This window comes from Amphiura filiformis, chromosome 3 (assembly GCF_039555335.1).
Source record: "Amphiura filiformis chromosome 3, Afil_fr2py, whole genome shotgun sequence".
Lineage (NCBI taxonomy): Eukaryota > Metazoa > Echinodermata > Ophiuroidea > Amphilepidida > Amphiuridae > Amphiura > Amphiura filiformis.
In genome coordinates this window covers 7,517,581-7,538,336 of record NC_092630.1, presented here as the reverse complement: position 1 = coordinate 7,538,336, position 20,756 = coordinate 7,517,581, and the positions used below count along the sequence as shown (strand labels likewise).

At 38.3% G+C, this 20,756-nt stretch overlaps 1 protein-coding gene across 1 annotated transcript; it reads right to left on the bottom strand.

Annotated features, from left to right (window-relative positions):
- Positions 1–3,913: 3,913 nt before the first annotated feature.
- On the bottom strand, positions 3,914–20,510 carry LOC140147943 (cytosol aminopeptidase-like). The gene is made up of 13 exons (XM_072169736.1): positions 20,405–20,510; positions 18,757–18,875; positions 17,582–17,636; positions 16,312–16,486; positions 14,425–14,530; positions 13,912–14,070; positions 12,556–12,711; positions 9,981–10,194; positions 8,792–8,897; positions 8,254–8,333; positions 7,880–7,992; positions 6,654–6,784; positions 3,914–4,564 (listed from the first exon to the last, which is right to left on the bottom strand). The coding sequence occupies exons 1-13, from the start codon at positions 20,507–20,509 to the stop codon at positions 4,509–4,511; spliced, it is 1,575 nt and encodes a 524-aa protein (XP_072025837.1). The 5' UTR covers position 20,510; the 3' UTR covers positions 3,914–4,508.
- Between the last annotated feature and the right edge of the window lie 246 nt (positions 20,511–20,756).

Sequence of the window (20,756 nt, the reverse complement as noted above, 5' to 3'; positions counted from 1 at the left end):
AAGATACAAATTAATTATGAACATCTTTTAATGCCCTCCTCTTGCTTACTTGCTTAAGTCGAGTGTTGTCCTCGAACTGTGATGGCCCTCCATATCTTCCTGTCTTGCATTGCTGTTACCATGTCAGTAGATTCAAGTCCTGTGTCTTGTCTTAGGATGTCGACAAATGTTAGGGCAGGTCTTCCTTGTTTTCTTTTCCCATGCTTTGGAATCCAGTGCACCAATTTAGATACAGGTTCTGTCTTGCTTCTGTAGCAGTGGCCAGCAAACCGTGTCCTTCTTTCCCTGATCTTGTCCCGATAACTTTGGGAGGTCACCATACAGCTCTTTGTTTGTCATATGCTGCTTCCAGTGGACATTACGCATTGCCCTCAACAGTCTGGTGTAACAGCCATCCAGCTCCTTTGCCAGTTTGGAAGTGACTGTCCATGCCTCACACCCATAGAGCAGTACTGATTCAACTCTTGCTGTAAATAGGCATTGCTTGAACCTTGTTGAGAGACTTCCAGATCTTAGCCATCCCATTACAAGCTCTCCAGGCTGCTGCTTTTCGGATTTTAACATCCTTTTCTGAGCTCTGCATCCATGCCCCCAGGTACTTGAAATTTGTGACCTCCTCAATCTGTGATCCACTGTTTGTCTTGATTGTGAGACCTTTGCTGTAGTTAAATGCCATGAACTTTGTTTTGCCAGCATTCATTCTCAGTCCGACCTTTCCTACTGATGTTTCTACCTGACTGAGCAGCTTGCTAGCTTGATCTATTTCCTCTGACAATAATGCTATGTCATCGGCAAAATCGAAGTCAGTGACAACCTCTGGACCAACACGCCTACTTTTTCTTCTTTCTAGTTGAAATCCAAGTTCCTCTTCCTTACCCTCTATTGCTGTTCTCAGGGCATAATCCAGTACCACTACAAATAAATATGGAGCAAGAGTGTCACCCTGCAGTACCCGGCCAGTATTTCAAGAGGTTTGTTTCTCCATCAGGTGAAATCACTTTTGCTTTTGTCTTTGCATACATGTTGCCAGTGGCTTGAACAAGCTTCTCAGGAACCCCGTAGGCTTTCAGGATTTTCAGCATTTTGCCTCTGTGGATGGTATCAAAAGCCTTTCGGAAATGCCCTCCTCAATATGAGTAATTATTATGTTGCAACTTGTCTTTGAAGGTAAAGCTGAATAATCACTAACAGTAAATTTGAGCCAAATAGACGTATTTCCATCGAAGCAGTTTGCCCTACTCCCAGCATAAACCAAAGTTGCAATGTTTTTCAGTTCGATATACACATATTTAAGTTGTCTATGTGCAGAAACTTCAGCAATAAGGAAGGAGCTGTGCAATAATATGAGCCCCTTTTGACCTTTGAAAAATGTCTTTCCTCCCTTCCTTTTGGCTTACAAACAAATCTCTCCTCCCATTTTACCCCCCGCTCATCATTACTGCATAGTCCCTAATCACCAATATGTGGTATACTGCTAATACTGTATGTGGACTTCAAATTTTGAGCCAGACTGAATAACCCCATATGATATTCTGCAGTACATCCAAATTATTGGATATCAAATATGGAAGCCAAAATAGTGTATGTCTGGTATTTATTGATTGAGTTGAGTGTTACAGAGGTTTGTATTGAGCGCATAGCACTCGGCATTATCTGCACAACATATGGAACTCGTACAAGCACACATAATTTTTTAATAGAAATTCTGGGTGTATCGCAGAATAATCAGTAGGTACACTATGTCCCCCTCCTCCATGAGCGACACTGTCGCCACGCAAACATGGCAGGGTGTAATCTTTTTGATTAGAACTCCTATCTTGAAAGAGTATTCCTAGTTGAATCCATACACCCCTATGGAAGACATGACATTAATTTCTCACACTGGTGTAGGTTTCAAATGGAGTCACCCATTCAGGTAACCCCATTTTAAATTCACACCCCTGTGTGGGAGATTAAGGTCATGTCTTCCATAGGGGGTAAAGATTTCAATTGGAAGAGCCCAGTATGTTGCCTGCCATTACAGCTCACAACTACAGTATTCAATATTTCATACATGTAAACTGAGCTCAAAAAGAAACTTATAATTTTTCACAAGGTCATATCTTGAAATCCTGTCCATCAAATTGAACCAAAATTACACAGATTTACTTCAATACTCTACTCTTAACACATGTCAGTAACCAAGCAGTTATCCACTGACACAACAGCAAATGGGACAGCTTCCTGGACCACATTCACAGCCCAGCCCTGTTTCATGAAAAAAGTGTATGAAAAGCAGAAAGCAGCACCTTTTTATCATCTGTGCAAGGATCTTGTGTGCATTCTCACAGATTTTTTGTCCTGGGTGCCAAATGTTGGGCTGTGAAAGTGAAGGAAGTCCAGGAAGCTGTCCCATGACAGTGCATTTTGCTGTTGTGTCAGTTGGACAACTGCTTGGTTACTGACATGTGTTTTGAGTAGAGTATTAAGGTAATCCTGTGTGTAATTTTGGTTCATTTTGATTGACAGTATTTTAAGATATGACCTTGTGATTCACAAGTTGTAAAAAATTCTAAGTTTCTTTTTGAGCTCAGTTTATATTTGGCACATTTTACAATTAAATTAAGTTTGCCCCCACTATAATATAAAATATGTGACACGATCTGGTCCATGGGGGCCAAAGGAGGCATTTTTGAAAATTGAGTTACTGTAATTATTATATTATACAAACAATAGGCTGTCATTTACTGAAAACACCAAACGTCTAGCATACTTGTTTCTCAAGATATGAAGCTTTATCTCAGTTTCAAATTTGCCGCCTTTGGCCCCCATGGACCAGATCGTGTCACATATATACACAAAATCCATTTTACCAATTGGGATGGATTTTGTTATGAAAAAGGTGATACAACCAAGCCACAAATTGCCCAATTACTAATTACCCCCTTTGGCAAACATCACCCCAACTCGCAATGGGCACACCTCAATGATAATATACACATACTGATGGTAAAATTCGCTGTCGTAGTGCAAGTTAGAATATGACCATTGCTAGATCAACTGGATCACGCTTTCTTTGTTACGAACCACTGATCGAAATGATCACAACACAAAGCCTATGGCATATCAAAATTCAGAACAGGTGTATGAGCCCAGGCTTGGAGCAGTAACCAATGGTTACTAATGTGCACTACGACAGCGAATCTTAAGCTGCACTTATACTCCATCGCTGAGCGATGAAAGATTGGTATTTGACCAATGAGGTAGCATGCTTTCCCCCAAAGCAACAAAAAGCGTTGGCTAGAGATGGAGTATAAATTCCGCTTTATGTACCATCATAACTTATGGTCACATTTTAAGTTTTAACACCCTTTTGACAGCTCTACCAATTTCAGTAGGGGGTCAGCAGGGGCAATTATATCACCTTTTTTCATAGCCAGATTTGAATATGTTTACATGCCTCCAAGGTGACACTAGGAATTTTGGAGCATAAGCAAGTTAAAGACGCCATCAGTAATTTGGTAAATCGGAAAATTTAAAAAAATCATTCAAATTTTAAATTTTTAGGTGTGTAATAATACCCTACAAATGATAAGATCGAACATATGACCTAATAAGGGTAGAAGGTCCCATTTTAGGCAATGTTGCAGGAGTTCAACACTGTTGGTTTCTTCCGTTTACCAATATTTTTCATAATAATACCTAATGACAATTTTAATGACTTTTCAATGATAGTACCTTTAAATGTATCTGTCCATAATTGACAAAGCGTAACACGACATCAACATGATCGTAACATACCGTATTTAGTCAAATAAACGCCCGGGCGTTACATTTCCACAAGGGGGGGCGTTTATTCAAGGTCGATTTTAGAACGATAATTCCCGTTAACATCATTAGGTAAACTAAAAACACACGCTAAAATGACGAACTATGAACTAAAAAAACTGACTTCTGGCTCACTTCCGGGTTTCTGATCCAGATTTTCGCCAATTATTGACACTATTATTGACCATGTGCGCAACTTGGTAAGCTTACTACACAAGATAGCATGGAAATATCAGCATTTTTGAAACATCTTGGTTGAAAAAAGTGGTGGGGGGCATTTATTTGAGGGGGGGGCAACTATTTGACGAAATACGGTAGTATTGGTGGCACAACAATTACACCTTAAATTACATAAATACAGTCCAATTCATAGAGGCCCTGCATGCTTTTCTTTTTTGACTTCAAAAAAGGATTTGAACTAGTGTCCCAGTATGCAGACAGTCTATTCAAAAAACTATTGGGATCAACCTATGGTGCAAAATTATATGTTTTGTGGAATAAACTGGTGCGTATGTTAAGAGATACCGGTATGCTTCTGTTAAACAGATCTGAGCATTCGGTCATGATTACGGGTAACTATACACATTACATGCAGGACCTCTATAGGCTCACAAAATAATTATTAATAAGGAGGGTAAGGAAAGGGCTAAAAAATTCTACATGATTATTCCAGTACTGGTGACATGCACATCATGGACGATTTACTGCTTTGATGCCATTCCTGCCACAAATTCCACTAATGTTCTCATTGGCCGACCTGTAAAATAACAGAAAAAAATATTGTTTTAGTTTCCTGCTACAAATTTAGTATTAACTGTTGCGATTTGGTAGTTCACAGCATCTTGCGAATGGTAGTGAGCTTTGGCAAAAATTGCATTGATCATTTCATAGCAAGTGTGTAGAAGAATTCAATTATCACAGATACTCTTGTAGGTCCTGTGGTTCTTGAGTTATGTTGAAAAAAGGGCTGAAACAACAACACTTTTGTAAAACGTACATAACTTATTCACAACAAAAAATCAAACAAGTTTTCAAAGTATATGATTTGTAGAATGAACTTTTGCAAAACATCAAAGTGTTATTTTTCAATAATACTAAAGTATATTGATTTTGATCATTAAAATCGATTTTTTTTGGCTGCTTCGACCAACAATAGATCGTGTAGCCTTTTAAGTAAGGTATACAGCTTTTTAAAGATAATACAGCTCCTGACGTTTTTGTTTTGTGTAGTTTATGAAAGAAAATGGATAATTGAACACTGTCTTGTGAAGTTCTTTCATTGCATGTAGGTTTTCAGCTGTGCATGTAACTTAATTTGCTGCTGTGTATGTAATTTTCAGCCTGTTTTTAGGAAAAAGCTCATTTGTGTACATCTACAGCCTGTCTCAAAAAAAATTGTGCAAGTGAAAAGCGCCCTCTTTGGCAATTAGAAAATACCGTTGTGATATAATGCTTACATCAACGTCAAGGGCACAGTCTTAGCTCTCAAATACTGTTTGTTCTGTTCAATTTGCTCTTTTTAATCTCGAGATATGTTTAGTTAACAACGAAAGGGTAAAATCACAATTGTGCCACTTTTACTAGGGAATAGAGCTGGTACATGTAAATCAATGATAGCTGATGTTTATGCGTCTAATGTACTCCCCCTTCGCATTAGACGCATCAACACCAGCGCGCATGCATTATTTTGTCTAATTTCATTAATTTGTCTAATTTCATGAACTTGTCAAAGTTCATTAACCTATAAGTGTGCAATATTTGTTTGTCTTTTTACATGTCTTGAATGACAAATGAGAACAGTATACCATGGTAAAATCATTGACATGCAGATGTATTTAATTTTACAGCAGAATGTGAAATATTTATTTATTGTTTAATTTGTCGTAAGTGGAAAAAGAGAACCATTATACCTTTATCATGATAAAACATTAAAAACAATTATGTATTGTTGTGTAATTGATGCATTATTTTGATTTCACAAAGGAACTCTTGATAAACTTGATGTTATCATTGATTTACATGTACAGCCCTCTTCCCTAGTAAAAGTGGCACAATTGTGATTTTACCCTTTCGTTGTTAAGTAAGCATATTTCAAGATTAAAACAAGCAAATTGAACAGACTAAACGGCATTTGAGAGCTAAGACTATGCCCTTGACGTTGATGTAAGCATTATGTCACAACGGTATTTTCTAATTGTCACAGAGGCGCTTTTCACTTGCACAATTTTTTTTGAGACAGGCTGTATATCAAAACGATGCACTTGTCGGCTGCTACATGTGTCTCATTTCACATAATAGCTTGGAATGAATACCAGCCTCGTCTGAAGTGGATGTCACTTCAAATTATCCCCAAGTCACATGGTTTAGGAATAGAGAACATTCCTTAACCATGTGACTTGGGGATGATTGGAAGTGACATCCACTTGAGATGAGTCTGGTATTTATTCCTAGCTATTATGTGAAATGAGAAACATGTAGCAGCCGACAAGTACATCGTTTTGATATGGATGTACACATTTATGTGTAGATTTTATTTTCTAAATCAACCCCTGTAAAAGGGTATTTTGACAAGCTTCATGGTGGACTTTGTTCATATATTCCTGATGTTTTACAACAACAGGAAAAGTATAATTGAAACCAAATATTGGGCTATTCCAGTTGAAATCCATATACCCCTATGAAAGACATGACCTTAATCTCTTTCAACTGGAGTCACCCATTCAGGAAGCCCCATTTGAAATTCACACTCCCTGTGTGGAATATTAAGGTAATGTCTTCCATAGTAGTTGATGGATTTCAACTGGAATAACACATTTCTAAGTGTGTCTATTTCTGTGATTGCTTACCAGACATGCCTTTCCCTAAGTAAGGAATCTCATCTTTGTTCTCCATAACACCAGCTATATCCATATGTGCCCAATCTTTACATGTTACAAATTCCTTCAAAAATGCTGCAGCAGTACAGGCACCCGCTGACCTGCAAAAAAAGAGAACAAAGAGATAAATACTAAATGTACACTATGTTAGTCTCCATATCGGATTAACCATAGAGTTAGGCAAAAGGCAATGCAGAGTACATTTTTTTTTGGGTCTAATTTAAGTTTTGAGGCTAGAGACTGACCGATCAGATCGGTAGCTTCCATATCGGGCCGATTATTAGCTTATCGGTAGTGATCTGCATCGGCCGATTTTTCCTTCATCCGCCGATGAAATGCACCGATCACCCAAATCATGAAAGTAATTGTTGAAGCTTAACAAGTATTCATTTATTGGTATATTTCTTTGAATTAGACTAGTTAAATCAAGCGAAATTTAGCAAAAGAACAAGCTTTGTAGGCGATAAACATATATAAAATCATACCGTGATTCAGGCACGCAGCTGAGATAATCAGGTAATTCCCCGCATGCACATTACAATTGTAGTTCTTACTTCCGGGTTACACACGAGCGTGTCAGATTGGAGAGAGCTACGGGCCGCGTGCAAAACTCGACACTTCCGGGTTACACACGTGCGTGTCAGATTGGAGAGAGCTACGGGCCGTGTGCAAAACTCACACTGACTTGAACGTAAACACAATATTAAAATGGGGCGATCAAATGATTCGATGGACTGGGACATCAGGGGGAAAAGGTAAATTGAGCTTATAATAATCATGGTCAAATTCAGTATTTTAAATGCATATGGGAGTGTGTTTTTTTGTGCTCAGAGCATACATAATTGTGGTAATACTTACTCACGGTGATGGCAGCCATTGTTTACAATTGGGGAACTGGTAATCGGCAGATCAAAGAGATAATTGATCGGCCAATCGGCCGATTCAGATAAGGACCTGATCGGTCAGTCTCTATTTGAGGCCACTGAAAACCACACCAGGATGGTAGAAGAAATTTAGGATAGATAGATATAGATATATCCAAGACAGATCCTGTTTTTAGGAAATAAATGTGAGGCAAAAAGAAGAAAAAAAAAAGAAGATATTTATCACCTAAATGATCCTCTAAAATGTAACTATGGATCAGGCACATTTATTTTTTGCTTTGCGCTCTTTACAAATGAAAATCCAATATTTACCTTCCATGTTTTCCTATATTATTAAGATCTGCTAACTGGCTTTCATTGATTTGTTTGGTATAGTGTTCATATAACGGCATCCTCCATACACGATCCCCTGTCCTGATTCCTGCCTGTAAAACAAGGTCAGGGTTCAAAGGTTACTGTCAAAGGTCACTGGTAATAACAATTGGTAAAAATAGAAGAACAGAAAACAAATTTCATCAAATTTTCAAGTCAATTTGAATGAGTTTACACTGTTATTTTTAATAAAATATTTTAAGTTAAGTAACTGCAAAATGTTTATATGGGAGTTCAAAATGAGAAAAATAATTTGAATACTTTCAATAACTATTTTGATATTTTAAAAACTTGGTAATAATGTGTTTACTTACTTTCTGCATATTTTGCCATAAATTGGTTGATGTTGTAAACATTCCTGTTGCTCCTGACCCTAATGCAACATCCACTGCACCTGAAAAAGTGTAAACAAACTCAAATTATAATTGCTACAATAAAGGCATCACAAATCAGGGAGTTCTAATTTGTTAAAGTTTCAGTTGATTGATTGATTAGTTGATTGATCAATGATCATCAATCTATTGATTGACAAATTTATTGATTGATTGACAGATTGATTGATTGATTGATCGATTGATTGCAAAAGTGATTTTGTAAACTGTACTTTATTCAATCATTGATGATTGATCCACTACTGACTTTTGGAAAAGTTTTGTTATTTTTGTTTATAATTCTCATTTTGGAAGATTAATATTTGCCGACGAGGAACTGATGAGGTCGGTGTTTTATCACTTGTGAAACATATATACAATGTATATGCCTATAACTCAAAGAGCAGTTGTCACTGGTTAAAAAAAAAAGTAATATGGCAAGAAAAGTGCCCCAAGCAATCTTGGCATAGATGCCACTTACCAGTAAGTGTTGCTAGATCTACCACAGCCCTGGGCTGTAACTTCGCACAAGCATAGCATAAAGCATCTGCTAAAATTAACCTCCCCTCTGCATCAGTGTTATCTATCTGTTGACAAAACAAGTAACAAAAATAAATCAATGTTTTCACTTGAGCTATTAAACAACAAAACCCAAAAGTAAAAACAACAACAATAGCACAGCAAGAGTTGTATGAAACAACTACAACTACAAGTTGTAGTCGCCTGTCCGAGTGTGATTTATAGCACACCACAATTCCTTAACTTCTTACTGAGTGCTGACAAGCTGCCTTAAAGATGTGCCTGCATTAGCCATCTACTATTTGTGTGTCTTCAGTGTGGTGATCCCTTTGCAGCTAGATGAAGCTATACTGGGATTGGTGCAGGTGCAGCGTCAGAGCCATAAAGGTGCAGGTGAAGAATAAGGTGAAGAACTAAGCAAAGTTGACAAAACAAGATGAAACCGAGGGTGCGTTAAAAAGCCTGGTATGATGATTACCTGGTGGTCATGTCTTCCAATGAATGATGCAGGATGAATGCCTTTGGGGAATCTGATGAGTGTGAAGTTCAACATCAAAGACATAGCCAAGGACTCAGTGGCACAAAGACGTATATCCATTAATCATGTGCATTTGTGGAGAGCTCAGCAGTACAAAGACACAACTCTGTTGTAGTCTCACATTTTGGTCAGATTTAACTTCAAAGTCACAGTGTGCTGCATAGTTCTACACAGATGCACAGCATCTAATGGACATATGATTTTGTGCCACTTATAAAAGCTCTATATGCAATCATATCAGCTATTGGAGATACGTTCTTCTGCTGCTGAGCCATCAACTATCTACATGGCACTTCTCTGACAGACAAGGTTGGATGCTTGAATTTATTGGTGCTTATTGGATACTCAGACCATTTGCGCCATTTTCCAATCTTATTGTCACATTCAATATAGGAGACAAGGTATATTAATATACTCAGGGAAGAAGCCCGGTTTTAGATGCAGGACAACACCGGAGAACCCGGAGGAAAAAACCTGTCAGAGCAAGTACGGACTGGAATCCAAATACACATAAAGTTGTCTGAGAACGACGGGCTTGAACCCCGGCCTTAGCGAGGACAGAACACTATGTACGCTTACCCTGCACTTCTCCGACACTATATCACAGACATACCTGTATTGTTTTTCCATTCATCGCTCTCACTACATCCCCCGGTTTGTTAGCCTGACCATTGATCAAATTCTCACAGAGTGGAATCAGTCCGATGACATTGATTGGCAGCTTGAGTGTTGCTATGGCAACCATTGCTGATGCTACGTTAGCGGCTCCGCCCATGTCGCCTCTCATCAGGTCCATGTTAGATGCTGGTTTGATGGATATACCACCGCTATATAAATGGGTGAATATAAGGACTAGAGAGATAAGGCTATTCCATTCAAAATCCACACTCCCCCTGTGGAAGATTTTGGAAATATCTTCCACAGGGGGAGTATGAATTGCAAATGGAATGAACACATTTGCAGCTCCATTTGAAATCCATGTTCCCTCTGTGGACGATTCAGGTTGAATCTCTCTCAGAGGGTGTATGAAATTCAAATGGAGCTGCAAATGTGTACATTCCATTTAAAATTCATACTCCCCCGTGGAAGATATTTCCAAAATCTTCCACAGGGGTGGTGGATTTTAAATGGAATAGCCCATTAGGCTAGAGCAGGGAATCTCATCTAAACTAGCCTCAAAAAGAAACTTATAATTTTTCACAAGGTCATATCTTAAAACCCTCTCTATAAAAATGAACAAAAAATGCACACAGGATTACTTCAATACTCTATTCTAAACACATGTCAGTAACCAAGCAGTTGTCCAACTGACACAACAGCAAAATGTACTGACATGGAACACCTTCCTGGACCAAAATTCACATCCCAACAGATTTCTTTGGCTGGGTTCCAATTATGCGCCTGTACATGAACAAAAAATACACACACAGGATAACTTCAATACTCTACTCTAAACACATGTCAGTTACCAAGCAGTTGTCCAACTGACACAACAATAAAATGCACTGACACGGAACAGCTTCCTGGACCACATTCACAGGCGAATAATTGGAACCCAACAAAAGAAATCTATTGCGCTGTGAATTTTGGTCCAGGAAGGTGTTCCATGTCAGTGCATTTTGCTGTTGTGTCAGTTGGACAACTGCTTGGTTACTGACATGTGCTTAGAGTAGAGTGTTGAAGTAATCCTGAGTGCAATTTTTGTTCATTTTTATGGAGAGGATTTTAAGATATGACTTTGTGAAAAATTATAAGTTTCTTTTTGAGGCTAGTTTATATTTGCTCACGGGCCATGGAGTGGCAAAATCATTTCAAAGATTTGTGTATACACTTTGGTTGGGTATGTTTTCTGTACATAAACACCTCAAAAGAAATAAGTCCCCCTCTGAACATGTCGTCATAACATCGTAAGGTTTCATTTTGTACCAACAAAACTAACTTTGAAATTATTATATGACTGTTTACTAAGTGCTGTGTGAAAATGAGAGATTTCCATGACTTCAGGGCTGAATGAGCCTAAATTGAAGGCAAAAACTGCCCTTTTCAAAAGTCACAAAGTAGGCCTATGCTTGTTACAAAAGTTGATTCATGGCTTGTTACTAATGGAAAACCCCATGTGTTTGAGTGCAGTTTAAAATCCTCACCAAGTGAACATTTACTGTAATGTGTATCGATTCTTGATCATTCAGCCATGCAAATCCCCTTGGTGCAGAGTTCAGCACAGTGAGTTGTAAGATGGTCAGTTCCATTCCTTGTCCCAATACGCCTTGCAGTTAACAAGCAAAAGCCTACTTTGTGACTTTTGGAAAGGGCACTTTTTGTCTTCAATTTAGGCTCATTCAGCCCTGAAGTCATGGAAATCTCTCATTTTCACACAGCACTTAGTAAACACTTATATGATTATTTCAAAGTTAGTTTTGTTGGTACAAAACGAAACCTTACAATGTTATGACGACATGTTCAGAGGGGGACTTATTTCTTTTGAGGTGTTTATTAAAGCTGTTCTAGGGCCAACCACACTAGTCGGTGGGCCAGATATGGCCCGCAGGCTGCCAGATGAGAACCTCTGGGCTAGAGGATCCCGACTCCCTCATGACTGTGTGGCACTCATGTACATCTAAGTTACTTTGGTATGCACCCAGCAAAACTCAATTTAAAGTACCGTATTCATTCCAATAAGTGCCCAGTCATTTTGGGTGGGCGCTAATTTTTTACCTCGTTTACCTAATTTTTTCGTAAGGGGCGTTTATTAGAGACAAATTTACGTATGTTAGAAAAGGGTACTGAGATGTTCTAATAGCTTTTCTGAAGCAGAAAATGTTTTGCAAGTTTACGCAGGACTTGTAGTCAACATTTTATCGACATTTTATCTGTAACTTGAACATGAATGGTACCCTTGAGCAAATTGAAAATACCCTGGGTGGGCGCTTCTTGGGGCATGGGCGCTAATTGGAATGAATACGGTATGTGATACTTTCAGTACTTTTCAGTGCATATTAACTGTAACTTGATAAGCGAATTTCTTATGGAATCCAATTTACATAATAGTAATATTTTATATTTAAACTAAATGACACCCAAATCAGGTTCAACATTTTTGACCTTGGTGACTTGAACCTGATTTGGGTGTCATTTAGTTCAAATAAAAAATACAATTATTGTTTATCTGAAAATAATATTGCATTTACCTATCAAATGTAACTCCTTTCCCTACTAACACCAATGGTTCATTCTCAGATTCTCCACCGCTGTACTTTATTTCTAGAAACACTGGAAGTTGATCAGATCCCTTGGCCACACTCAAGAATGCCTCCATTTTGTTCTGTGTTGCCCAATGCTTCGTACTATAAAAATAAAAATAAAAACAGACAATTAAAAATGCAATGATAAAATAAAATAAAAACAGATCATACTTTAAAAATACAATAATAAAATAACAATATAAACACATACAAACAACTATACATGGACTCATACACTATAGGGATAAAACAGTGTGAGAATCAATCTTGCTTCTTGCAAAGGCATTTTGTGGGAATTAATAAGATGAGTTGCCAGTCATACACCCTGTTTACACCAAGAGAAGTCAACTTCAATTGCGACATCGAATTCAGATTGCGACTAAGGATTAGCATAAATTATTTGTTGATGGGGTGTTTACAATGTAGTCAACTTCAAAACAAATTGTTAATTTGACTTTTATGCCATCACTTCCTAATGCTTCAAATAACCATTATGAAGTTGTCTTTTAATTGCATGTTCATTGACACTGCAAAATTCGAGTTTGAATTTGACAAAAGTTTCTCCGGGTCCACATTAGAAGTCAAGTTCAGAATGTGGCGACCGTGTTTACATACAAACAAAGTTGAGTTTAAATTTGACTAAAGTTGTTTTTAAAAACTTCCGTGGTCCGGTGCGCGCTGGTGAATTGCGATCGCGTAGAAGTGACAAGGTCGCCTACTACGCGCCGCGACCGAAGACCAATGGGTCAGCCAGCTTGTTGTCAAGTGCATTGATCAGCCAATCAGCGTGATTGTTTATTGCTTTTGTGTTTTCGCTCGTGTACGCGATACGCACAGGCACGACCACGGAAGTTTAAAAAAACCACCTTTATAGTCGACTTTAGGCTGTGTGTAAACAAGAGTCTTAGTTTGCCTGGGGATAAGAACAGGCATTCCTTGAAAACCCAGTAAGGTGAGTTTTTACATTTCCTTGTGTGGTTCTGTGGATAGTTTTACCATTTCTAACATATTCAAATGATTCTAAAATGTTGTCACACATTAAAAACAAAAAGGTGCAGTGATTTATAGTGCGCTATGCACATGCATAAACTCACAAGCCCCAGCAAACTTTACAGGACAATAAATTGCTGACCACTGTGGCCCAAGACATATATAAACATTAGGCAACAATCAGGGACTTGCAGCTAAGCACACACCCTATTCAAACCACAATAAACCATCGCACCCAGGATGGAAGAAAGAAAGCAATTAAAAGTTATTTACTATGCTATTATGTTGCACTATCAACATGATACCACTTACTGTGCTGTTACAGTAACATTCTGTAATGGCTGTAACTTTTGTCCCGTCATCTCAGCAAACTTTGTTGGAGTCAGGTAATTGGCTGGCATTTCCATCAAGGTTCTGGCAAAATTTTGGCAATTTCCTAATGTTAACCCTCTTTGCCACGATTCCTCATCCCTGTAAATATATAATCACAATTTGAGAAAAATATTTTAGTACCTTGAATACAGTGGTGACAAAAGCATTACAATTTAGGGGGGGCATATTTTGGGCCAGTTGGACGTGAAGCAAGTGGAAAATTGTCAATTTCAGACTATTTTAGCCCAAAATGTGTGTGAATTTTGGTATTTTTGCAATGTTACCCTTTTTGTTCCAAAACACAGGCTTAAAAGGCAATTCTGGTAGATTTCTTCCTGGTAGCGAAGGTGTAGTATTTTTTATTGAAACAGGGACTCGAACACAGGCTCTGGACACCAGGGACTCGAGACTCGGACCCTCAACTTGGATGGGGTGGAATCTAGCTCTGCTCACCTGCCATTTCCGCCATGGACACTAAGATTGACCAACTTCTTCCTCTTATTCTGCTCCTTGAGTTCATCATATGAATACAAAGCTAGAGTGGCACCCTCAGCAGCAGCTGTATAGAAAAAAAATGTAGACATTCATCGAGCTGTAATCACACAGGAGTATACAAATACAACATGTTTTGAGGGGAAGTAGTCAAAACTATTTGTCGCGAGGTGTTGGATGATTTGACTACTTCCCGACGCATCAGCGGAGGGAAGTAGTCAAATATATATTATTCAGATTTTCTTTTTAACTTTCCATAAATAACATTTTGTTTCAAATTCGTGTGTTATTATCCATCGGTAATCTCGGCAAAATATCTGCAGCAGACACCATTTTCACGATAAACGCATCTGCAGAATCGCCGTTGTGTAGCATAATGCTACGCCTGAAGGAACGGTGATGATGCTGGGTCGAGACACAGTGTGGTAGTAGGGTGCGGAAGTTTTACTACTTCACGCGTTAAGCGTAATTGCACAGGCGTGGGGAAGTAGTCAAAATACTGTACTCGGGCGCTAGCGTTATTAACCAATAAGATGTCTGGATTATACCTAATAAATATTTATGAGGTATAGTAATAATATCTTTCTTTCAGACTGTTGTGGTCACACTCCTTGTCACTAGCATATCAGCAATTGAATCACTAGTAGTTAAGGGGGTACTACACCCATGTGGTAAATTTGTGACTATTTTTGCATTTTTCTCAAAAAATAATTACACACTGGTAACAAAAGTTATGTATATATTATTGGGGCAAGGAATCCAATTACTACACTGAAATTTCAGTGACTCAAGACAAGCGGTTCAGTATATATGATAGGAAACGAGGTACATCCTAGTGGTACCTCATTTCTGGTCATAAATAACAAATTATTTAAACCACATGTCTTGGGTGTAGTAATTGGATTCCTTGTCCCTATAATATACATAACTTTTGTTACCACTGTGTTATTAGTTTTTGAGAAAAATGCAAAAATAGACACAAATTTATCGAGGGTGTAGTACCCCTTAAGTCAGCTTTGATTGGGCTATTCCATCTGAAATTCATACACCCACCTATAAAAGACATGACCTGTATCTCCAACACAGGGAGTGTAGATTTCAAATGGTCTCCCAGTCAGGTAACCCCATTTGAAATTCATACTCCCTGTGTGGGAGATTAAAATCAAGGCTTCCACAGGGGGTTTATGGGTTTCAACTGGAATAGCTTAATAAGAATTGCCCATTTTGCCCATGCATCTACGCCACATCTTTCAACCATTGCATGCAATGCCGCGAGTGAGCAATCATGGTTTTTGAAGCTGCGCCCAATGAAATTTGCACTGACCTCGCCAACTACAGGTAGTGGTAGTCTAAGCACTTCCCTTTTGCATAGAGCACAGATCGACATCTACATCTTCAACACCATCTTCTCTTTATTGCTTGGCTCCAGCTCATGGATATTCTCTTTTTCTTATCAACCTCCTCATCTAATATGAAACATCCCTATCTTCGCCTATTTCAGCACCAGTGGCAGAGCCAGACCTTTTTCAGAGGGGGGAGGGAGGGAACTTTGAAGGAGGTCAATATTTGATGAAAATGATCAAAACTGGACAAGTTACAAAAAAGGTCCAAAAATCCTTAAATATTAGGGTGGCCAGCGTCCCACAGGGGCAAAACCCCCACAGGGGAGCAATGTTTTATGAAAATGATCAAATATGGACTAAAAAGTACAAAAAGGTTAACAAATCTTAAATATCAGGGTGGCCAGCATCCCACTGGGGGAAAGAAGTAGCAAAGGCTTCACAGAGAGGGGGTGCAGCTGCCCCCCCCCCCTTTTGTCTTCCCTTGGCTTCTTTTCATCAGCATTACCTTCTGCATCTGAGCATGGATCCACATCTACATCTCTAACACCAGATTCTCTCAGCTGTTTGACTCCAGCTGCTACCGCAGCCCGGATGTTTTCTTTTTTTGTATCGACCTCCTCATCTTCATCGTAACCAGCAGTAGCTTTGCCTAACCCAACTACGGCGACACTGTTATAATCCTGTTTATAAAAATACACAAATGGTTCAGAAATGTATTATTCCATGCATTTCCTCATTTCCAAACAGAATAGAACAGCAATACATTGTAACATATAGGAATATTTTTTACAAACCACACAGTGGTTTTTAATTAAAAACCTCTTTACATCATGTAAAAGATTTTAGTATAAGCATAATCTGTACATTTTGTATGATGATATTATCATGTGAAATAGGCGTGTTATAATACTGTCATATGTGCCACACAACCAACCAAATGCCTGCCATGTCACACACAAAAAAAGTATACAATTCATTATGAGTAGAAAGGAAGGGTTCACCAAAATAGAAGGGATTCCCAACAAAATGCTGACCATGCTTTTAATGTTATCACAATTCGGTAAACATTGGTGCTATTAAAGGTACTGCAATTTTACGTGCATTACTCTCTATTCCATAAAAATACAGCATTAATTTTTTGGAATTAAAAAAAAGTATCCTGTTTTGCCAAATGAAACATAGTTAAATCATAATCCTTTAGTCAGTTTTGGAAATAAGGGCCAAAAACATGTGTTTTTAAGGTGTTTTTTGTAAGTTGTCGCAATCAAGCACAAAGACTTGTACTAAGACAAATTTCAGTTTATGTATTCTAATTCTGTGAAAAGTCATGTTTCATTTTTATAACCAATCATTTAATTATAGTAACAAAAAAGGTGAAATTTGAGCAAAATTTTGTCAAAAACTCAAGATTTTGAGTGCTTAGACTTGTTCCAAGTCTTTGATTTTTGTGACTCGATTGTCAGAAAACATACCAAAAATGCATGTTTTTGGCTCTTTTTTCCAAGAAATTAGTAAAATAGTGAACTTTTTCTTTCATCTCCAGTTAGTACTAAACAAATGATTAGGATTGAGATAAGTTTCATTTGGCAGACCTTGATAATATGTTTTAATTCCAAAAATTAGTGCTGTATTTTTCTGGAATGGGGAGTAGGTGTGCAACATCTACATATCAAAACAATGACAATTCCTACCAAGCATCTGTGTAAACTAGAACTTATTTACATGTATATTTTAATGTTGTGTGAATTACTGTTTAATTTATTTTTTTAACAAACCTCATGTACTCCATACAATAGTTTTGTTTTGCCTTTCTTTACTGTTGGTCCAGCACTGCAAAATAACACACACAAAATATTATCACATATTGATCAATTTTAAGTTTAAGTTGTAAGAAAATCATTTTATTTATTTATACCATTCTGCCTGTAGGCCTGGGACAGCCCAATATGGCAAAATCAATAAATTAAAAGGAGGCGGAAGCATCACAACAGCAAAAAGAAAAAGAAAACTTAAACCAAAAACACAGAAAAAAACCAAACCAAACCAAACCAAAACAATGGAACTGGTTAGCCATGATGGGCACGGAGGGCTGACTTGTACATTGGATAATGTCCTCAGGGAGGTAGTGCCAGAGTGTCGGAGCATAAGGATAGAAGGAGTTTTGGCACACAGTCAGATGACGGAAAGGAGGAACGATAGCTTGGAAGTTCAGATTATGGAGTGAAGGCCGGGGGTGAGGGTTTCAAGGGTTAGTATGAAAGATGATGGATGATCTTATACAAGTGACAGAGAGTAACATAATCCCTGCGTTTGGAGAGCAAGGGAAGGTCAGACTTCAGGAGAAGGTCCTTGTGGCTGAGATTCCAGGACTGCAAGATAACCCTGGCGGCAAAACGCCGACGAATTGTGTTAGTGCACTGCAAGAACACTACTGCATCTGCATTGTTGTCATTTTACAGCAGCATTTTTGTGTTTCAATATGCTTATTGTTTCTTAATACAGTCCAACCTCTCTTATCCGGACCTCTTTTATACAGATCTCTCTGTTATCCGGCTGTGAAATCGGCACAGGAAAACATGGTTTTGATCATTTGACTCTTTAATTCCATGCTCTAAATGCTTAGAATGACATGTCTATGTTGCATAAAGCACTCAAATGCCATCTTTTAGTGTTATTACTCCATATTGAAACAATCTTTTGTTGTTCCAATTTCAGTACTAGGGACAGTCAATGCAGAATTACATGTAATTTATCCGGATTTTTCACTTATCCAGACCATTTTTGGTCCCATCATGGCTGGATAAAAGAGGGTGGACTGTGAACATTTGCCCCGGAAAAGTTAAAGACCAAATTTTCAGACACTTCCCTTCAAATCCCCCTCCCCCCATGTTGAAAGTTGCCCCCTCACTACTTCACTATTCTAGATTGACACAAATAAACAGAATCTTACATATTGAGAAGTTGAGCAAGTTTGCCTTGACTTGACTGATCAAATTGAGCCCCAACTGAAGTGAGTTCAAATCCCTCTTCCTGGTTCTCCTTTTCATAAACACCAACAATTAGCCCTTTCTAAAAAATGAAATAAAAACAAACATTTGTGTAGAGTGAGTTCAAAGGTTACATATAATGTAATGAAATGCAGTTTTCTTATATATTTTTTTGTTAAACTAAGGGACTGTGCAATAATCATGAACCTGGGGGAGGGTATAAGTGGAGGGTAAGAAATTTTTGTAAGCAGAAAGGAAGGGTAAGCAATTTTTGGCCAGCCGAGGGGGTGGGGGGAAGCGATTTTTGGCACACATTCATGGGGCCCCTTTTAAATAAAACACTCCAAAAAGGCTTAGGAAAACAGTACGTAAATATTTCTCGCTGCCCTCGCAGCATATATACGTATCTAGACCATTTAAGGTTAGCAAATTGGGATCCAAAAATTTGGCATGTATAAAGGGAGGGCAAAGATTTTTTGGCGGGCCGCGAGGGGGGGAGCAATTTTTGGCGGGCCGTTCAGAAATTTCACCATACCCCCTCCTTATAATTATTGCACAGCCCCTAAGGATGATATTGGATGGGAGTAGGAGTGTTGCCAAAGGAGGTGCAGCAGTATGAACAACCTCATACCGTTACCCACTTTTTCTCCATAGACATTTTTATCAGTGTAAAGCCATGAGAATTTAAAGCTTATTTCTTATTTTAGGTATAATGTCAGGTGAATTCAAATTTGCCATCAAACTGCATCATTTTATATATCAAATTAAAGCCATTGGGTAAAGAAAGCCAAAACTGAAAACCTTTTTGTCATAGCACTTTCCGTAGCAAACTTTATATCTTGTCAAAGATTGACTTTCATCTAAAAGATTCAGCTACCAAAACAGCATTTCGGTGGTGTTTCTCGATCTTAGTCTCATGATGATATAGCAGCTTTTCTATGTGGAACTGCTGTCAAAATTCCTCTAAAATTCCATGTGCGAGTGTCTCATCACCATAAAAAATCATATACCGGTATTTGGTGAAGTATAGACAACATATATATGTAGGTTTCCTTGACCTACCTGTTCTTTTAAATTTCTATGTAAATATGTATTGTGTTCTAGGCGAATTTGGCTGACTAGCAAATGTGTTTTAAATTAAGGTTTGCCTGGCATACACAGACAGTGTACCTATATTACCCATAAGCATGATATGCAAAAATAAATCATCGCAAACATTTTTCGGGCCCCCCTTTACAGATCTCAAAAATTTCAGTGCCCCCCTTTGACATGAAAATTATGGGTCAATCCCATAGAAAAGCATATTTTCTCAAGAAAATTTGAGGTCATTTTTTCAGGGTGCCCCCCCCCCCTTAGGCTTAGGAGGGTCAAAATTTTAAGGACCCCCCCCCTTTTTTTTGCATCAGCCCCCCCCCCCAACAAGTGTTTGTGAACGGTCCCTAAGTAACACACATTCTGGAGTTAAGTTTATATTATTTTACAATCATCACTGCCTGATTCATGTGCTGTAAGCTTACCGTGTCAAACATGTCAAATCAGCGCATTTGAACCTAAACTACGCACTTAAAAGTTTCATTTTACAATTTACGGTAGAATGCATTGGTCAAATACCTTTGCAGATGAACAAAAAGTTGCCTTATTGTTATGGAAAGTGTGTTTTGCAGCACAAAACCCGCCCCAGTAAAGTCGCCCAAATTTGCTCATGGAGGTCGCCATCTTGATTTGAGGCACAAAACATAAGGGCGCATAGCACGAAATCAGAGAGCGAGATGACAGACTTCTATGAGATGGTACAAGGAGTTATGGATAGTATACCTAGAAGAGACTTACTCATCGTACTGGGGGATTGGAATGCTAAGATTGGCAAAATGAAGGAGAAAACTGGGTGTATATGCCAATATGGACTTGGGATCAGAAATGAACGTGGAGACAGACTGGAGGAATTTTGTGAAGCTAATAACCT